Source organism: Stegastes partitus, unplaced genomic scaffold (genome assembly GCF_000690725.1).
Source record: "Stegastes partitus isolate 25-593 unplaced genomic scaffold, Stegastes_partitus-1.0.2 Scaffold431, whole genome shotgun sequence".
NCBI lineage: Eukaryota > Metazoa > Chordata > Actinopteri > Pomacentridae > Stegastes > Stegastes partitus.
This window is the reverse complement of record NW_007578162.1, coordinates 412,041-416,941: the sequence shown is the minus strand read 5'-3', so window position 1 is coordinate 416,941 and position 4,901 is coordinate 412,041. Positions and strand designations below refer to the sequence as shown.

General features: G+C 40.0%; 1 protein-coding gene across 1 annotated transcript in view; it reads right to left on the bottom strand.

Annotated features, from left to right (window-relative positions):
• LOC103360366 (glutamate receptor ionotropic, kainate 5-like) overlaps positions 1 to 4,901 on the bottom strand; it is a 154,338-nt gene that overhangs the window by 72,894 nt on the left and 76,543 nt on the right. Inside the window, exons 10-11 of the mRNA XM_008286087.1 lie at positions 4,238 to 4,345; positions 3,944 to 4,147 (exon numbers count right to left, since the gene is read on the bottom strand). Coding sequence (XP_008284309.1) covers positions 3,944 to 4,147; positions 4,238 to 4,345 — 312 coding nt within the window. The remainder of the gene's footprint in view (positions 1 to 3,943; positions 4,148 to 4,237; positions 4,346 to 4,901) is intronic.

The window sequence follows — 4,901 nt, the reverse complement described above, 5'->3', positions numbered from 1 at the left end:
ATAAATTTTCAGGTTTTTGATAATTTTGTGTCTTAATGTCAAGTATTTTGACACATTAAGATCAAGGTTATTGAAACTTCTGTGCATGAATGTGCAGGTTTATAGAAGTTTTGTGTGTTTTTGTCCAGCTTATTGACGCTTTTCCGTGTTGTCATTTTATCATGGTTTTTATTGACAGTTTTGTGCTTAAATATCAAGATTTTAAGAGTTTTGTGCTTTAAAAGTTAGGTTTTTGAGACTTTTGTGTGTAAATATGAAGGTTTTGAGGAGTTTTATGCACTATAATACAGGTTTTTACATAATTTGGTGCAGCAATGTCAAGTATTTTGACACATTTGTTCATTAATATCAAGGCTATTGAAACTTTTGTGCAGGTTTATAACATGTTTTCTTGGTAAATATGCAGGTTTGTAACAGTTCTGTGGGTTTTTGTCAAGGTTATCAGCGCTTACACGTAGTTTTTACAGACAGTTTTGCGCACAAATATGAAGGTTTTTAAGAGTTTTATGTGTTAATATGCAGATTTTTTATGTTTTATTGTTATTATTAAGTATTTTGACAAATTTATCAACTAACATTAAGGTTATTGAAACTTTTGTCAGTTACTTTCCAGGTTTTTGACAGTTCTGTACGTGCATATGAAGGTCTTTTAAAGAGTTTTGTGCATTAATATTCTGGTTTTTGATAATTTTGTGTCTTAATATTAAATATTTTGACACATTTGTCCATTATTATCACGGTTGTTGAAACTTTTGTGTGTTAATATCTCAGTGTTTGACAGCTTTGTGAGTAAATATGCAGGTTTTTAACAGAACAAGAATGAGAATAGGGACTACAATAGTATATGTTAATCAACCTGAAACTAGAAAATAGTTTTATATTAATTAATGAATTAATTTTGCAACCATGGCGTCCTCTGACAAACTCACTGAACAGGAGTTAAAGATGAGAGACGTGCTGTGAATTCAGATATATTTTTACAGAATTTGAGAGAAAACAGTTTCACAAACAGGATAAATGGAGTCACTTCAGCTGCTCTGTACTTTAAAGTGTCCACCGTGTCCATGTTGCACTTGGTTTAATGTACACAACAAACTTTTTCACTTTGTTCAGGAGTTTAGTAGAAAGTTAGATTTCTTTTGGAATTGCTTCACTGACTTAAATAATGAGCAGCTTTTTAATTTATTTTTAACATTTTCTAGTTTTTAGTTTAACTCTAAAGCAGGGGTGTCGAACTCCGCTCCTCGAGGACCGCAATCCTGCAAGTTGTGTCCCTCTTCCAACACACCTCATTCAAATGATCAGGATCGTTATCAGGCTTCTGCAGAGCTTGATGATGAGTTGGAAGAAGGAAACATCTAAAACATGCAGGACTGTGGCCCTCGAGGACCGGAGTTCGAGACCCCTGCTCTAAAGTTTTTCACTTTAATATGCAAACACTGGGGCTGCAGGGTGGCACAGTTGGTAGCACTGTTGTCTCGCAGCAAGAAGGTTGCTGGTTCGCATCCCAGTGGGGGCACCAGAATCTTTCTGTGTGGAGTTTGCATGTTCTCCCCGTGCAGCGTGGGTTCTCTCCAGGTTCTCCGGCTTCCTCCCACAGTCCAAAAACATGTTGAGGTTAATTGGTGATTCTAAATTGTCTGTAGGTGTGAATGTGAGTGTGCTTGGTTGTCTGTCTCTAAGTGTGGGAGAAAATCAATAATGAACTAATCAATAAAATTGTTGATAGATTAATCAATAGAATTACATCCTATTTATTTAGATTTAAAAAAAAAAAAACAACATTTAACTGACATGACTGATCAGCTGTTTCTGCTTCTAGAGACTCTGGACAACATGAAACATGGCTGACATCAGCGGACATGAAATAATGGTTATACATCTTCATTCCTGAAGACTTCTCTCCACTTTTTCCTTGAAACCAGACAAAGTTGTCTTTGCTTCTTCTTCTTTGATGCTCTGGCAGTTTTGTACATAAATATGAAGGCTTTAAAGAGTTTTTTGCCTTAACATTAAGTTAGTTTTTTTAATCAATGTGCATTATTATTGAGATTTTTGACAGTTTTGTGCATACATATTCAGGTTTGTAACAGTTTTATGTGTTAATATCCAAGTTATTAACACTTTTCTGTGCTTAAATCCAGGTTTTTAACAGTTTTTGTGCATATTTACCTACAAAGCTACACAAAGATTGGATCATCCAGCTGCTGACTAACAGAGAATGTGACGTTTGCTGTCTGTGAAAGTTTAAAGTCAATGGATAAAACCACAAATGGACATGTAACAGTCACAAAAGCATCCATAACACAGGTCCTAATGTTGATAGCGAGATGTCCTACAGTCTCCTGACAGTTACTTTTAGCAGCAGTCCTGCTACTTTTTGATCAACCCTTGTGAAAATACATTTACTTCACTGTCTGAGATTCACTGCCAATTGTCCAGACTTCTACTTACACTCCCCACTTTCCTAAATAGATCCACGCTTTAAAGAAATGTCTTAGCTTGCTAAAATGGCACATTTGAAAATGTAAAACTTCATTGCGGTCCTCACAAGAACACAAGCACAGGAGAGCAAACAAACGGTTTGATCCTCAAGAGACCCTTGTAAGTATTGATGGCCGGCTCACTTTCTATAAACGTCCTTACATTGCAAAAACTGTCTCTGCTTTCCAGGTCTAATACACAAAAGGCTCTTCACAACCGCACACACTCTTGCCGACGCCTCTCCTTATCGTTTTTTGCTTCCTCTCACAGTTTTCGTCGCAGGCAATTCTCTGCACAGCTTTAATTAGACTCAACTCGACTTAAAATGAGCCACTTTCGCTGAGAAAACAACTAACGGGAGAAATTGGGCTTCAGCTGAGCCACTTAATACGTCCTCAGCATCTCTGTGTGTCTCTGCCGCTCAGGGCCGAGCAGCGCTTCCAACACTTGCATAATTGGCCGACTCTGGCGCTGCAGTCGAAGGCGCCGTCACCGTCGGCATCTCCAGCCCCTCACCCCCCGCCTGTTGCCATAACAACTAATGCAGAACCAGCGCGAGGAAATATCGTCGAAGGATGCTCGCGTCCGCGCGTTGACTCGGCCGGAGTCCATACGCTGCGTTAGTGCATCAAACACGTTCTGCGTGGTCAGATGCTGGAAAACAACCAACACCTCATCTGTTGCCTGCTCAGGCTCAACACCTGCTGGATGTCTCTGGTAGTTAACGCTTTGAACCCCAATCGGTTTCTGGACGTGTCACATTTTCGCTCACTGTGGATTCTTTTTTTTGTTTTTTACTGCAACATGAGATCATTAAAATACTTATTTTGTGCTTTTCATTGGTTTGTTTCCTTCACCCAAGTACGTGAAATTACCTCTTTTGTTGTGCACTTGCCCTCCGCTTTGTTAATTCACAGGTTTAATTTGAATAATATCTATGCTCTCATGTTTTTTTCTTACAGGAATGGAGGGTGTACACGTGGCTCAGATTTTACATTTTTTAATCAAATACTTTGGGAAGCACTTTGAGCTCAGGCTTGAAAAGGCCAATAAAATAATCATTGTTATAATATTATTTGGAAAATTGGTAAAAAGCTCCTGAGCTGTGAAGTAGGCTCACGTTTTCAAGGATATTGTTGCATCTTTTTGGTCCTGAATACAGAAATATTTAACCAGCAGTAAAAAAGGCAGCAATACGATGTTGGTTTTTGTTTTCAGGCAGCTTTTTTTCATTCCTTGAATGATTCAGATTGCTTTTTAGACTTTGTCAAAAGGCAGAAATTCCCAAAGTCTTGGCAAATAGAGTGAAAATACTAATTGGAGTGACGTAAAAGACACGTGGATATGAAAGCCTAAACACCTTGATATCGACACCAGTCTTCTTCAGGTCCCTTCTGAGAACGGACCGCCTTGATAAACGTTACTATTTAGTAAGTTATCCTCCTCCTCCTGCACTCACCCTGTTGATCAGCTCCCCCACCATCCCGGTCCAGCTGCCGTTGGGCTCCGGCGCTCCGTACAGCCCGTCGTCCACCAGCTTGATCTTAAAGGAGAACTTGAGGATGTCGGCGAGCTCCCGCAGCATGTCCACACAGAAACCCTCGTACTGATCGTTGCCCTGGAAGTCCTGGTAGTTGGACTTGCGCATCACGTACGGGTTTTCCTGTGGTCAGAACAGAAGCCACGGCTTACAGCAGCTGGTTCAGAATGAGAGACAGTGATGTGTGATGCCGCGGTACGACGGGCTGCTTACCAGTATGGTGGTGACGATCAGCGACTTGTTAGCCAGAGTCTCTGAGGCGTTGAGGTCCAGAGAGGTGGAGTTCATGGCCAATGTGTTGTTGGAGTACCAAATGCCAATCTGAGGGGGATCAGGGAGAACATGAGTTAATGGTGGAAGAGGCAGATCATGTGATAAAAAACTAAAAACAAGCTTTAAGAGTCAGTCCAAGACCAAACTTGTCCTGTTACAAGTCACACAAAATCCATCAAACACCAGCTGTTTAATGGCACTTTTCAGTCCTTTGTTTGTCAGTTTATAAAGTCAGAAAGTAATGCATTAGCGCTGCATTTCCCAGGTGAATATGGGTCACAGAAACCCCGCGGTTCAATCAAATACTCAACATGAAGTGGACGAACAAAGGCTCGTGGCTGAAGTGGCCGTTTATTCAAATGACCTACTTCCTCAAAGGATGGAGGAGGAAGTACTCGTGAAAACTGGTCACACCAGCTTTGAAACAGTGACATCTTCAGTTTCAACATGGCTTTAAAGTAAATCTGCGAATGTATTTCATCAAGATCTGACTTGGTGAAGCTTTGAATTTATGTCGTGAAATAAAAGCAAACACACTGAATGCCAAAACCCACCAGCAGGTTTGAAAGGCTTGTTATCTTTTTTTTTCTCTTTAAATTCCAAT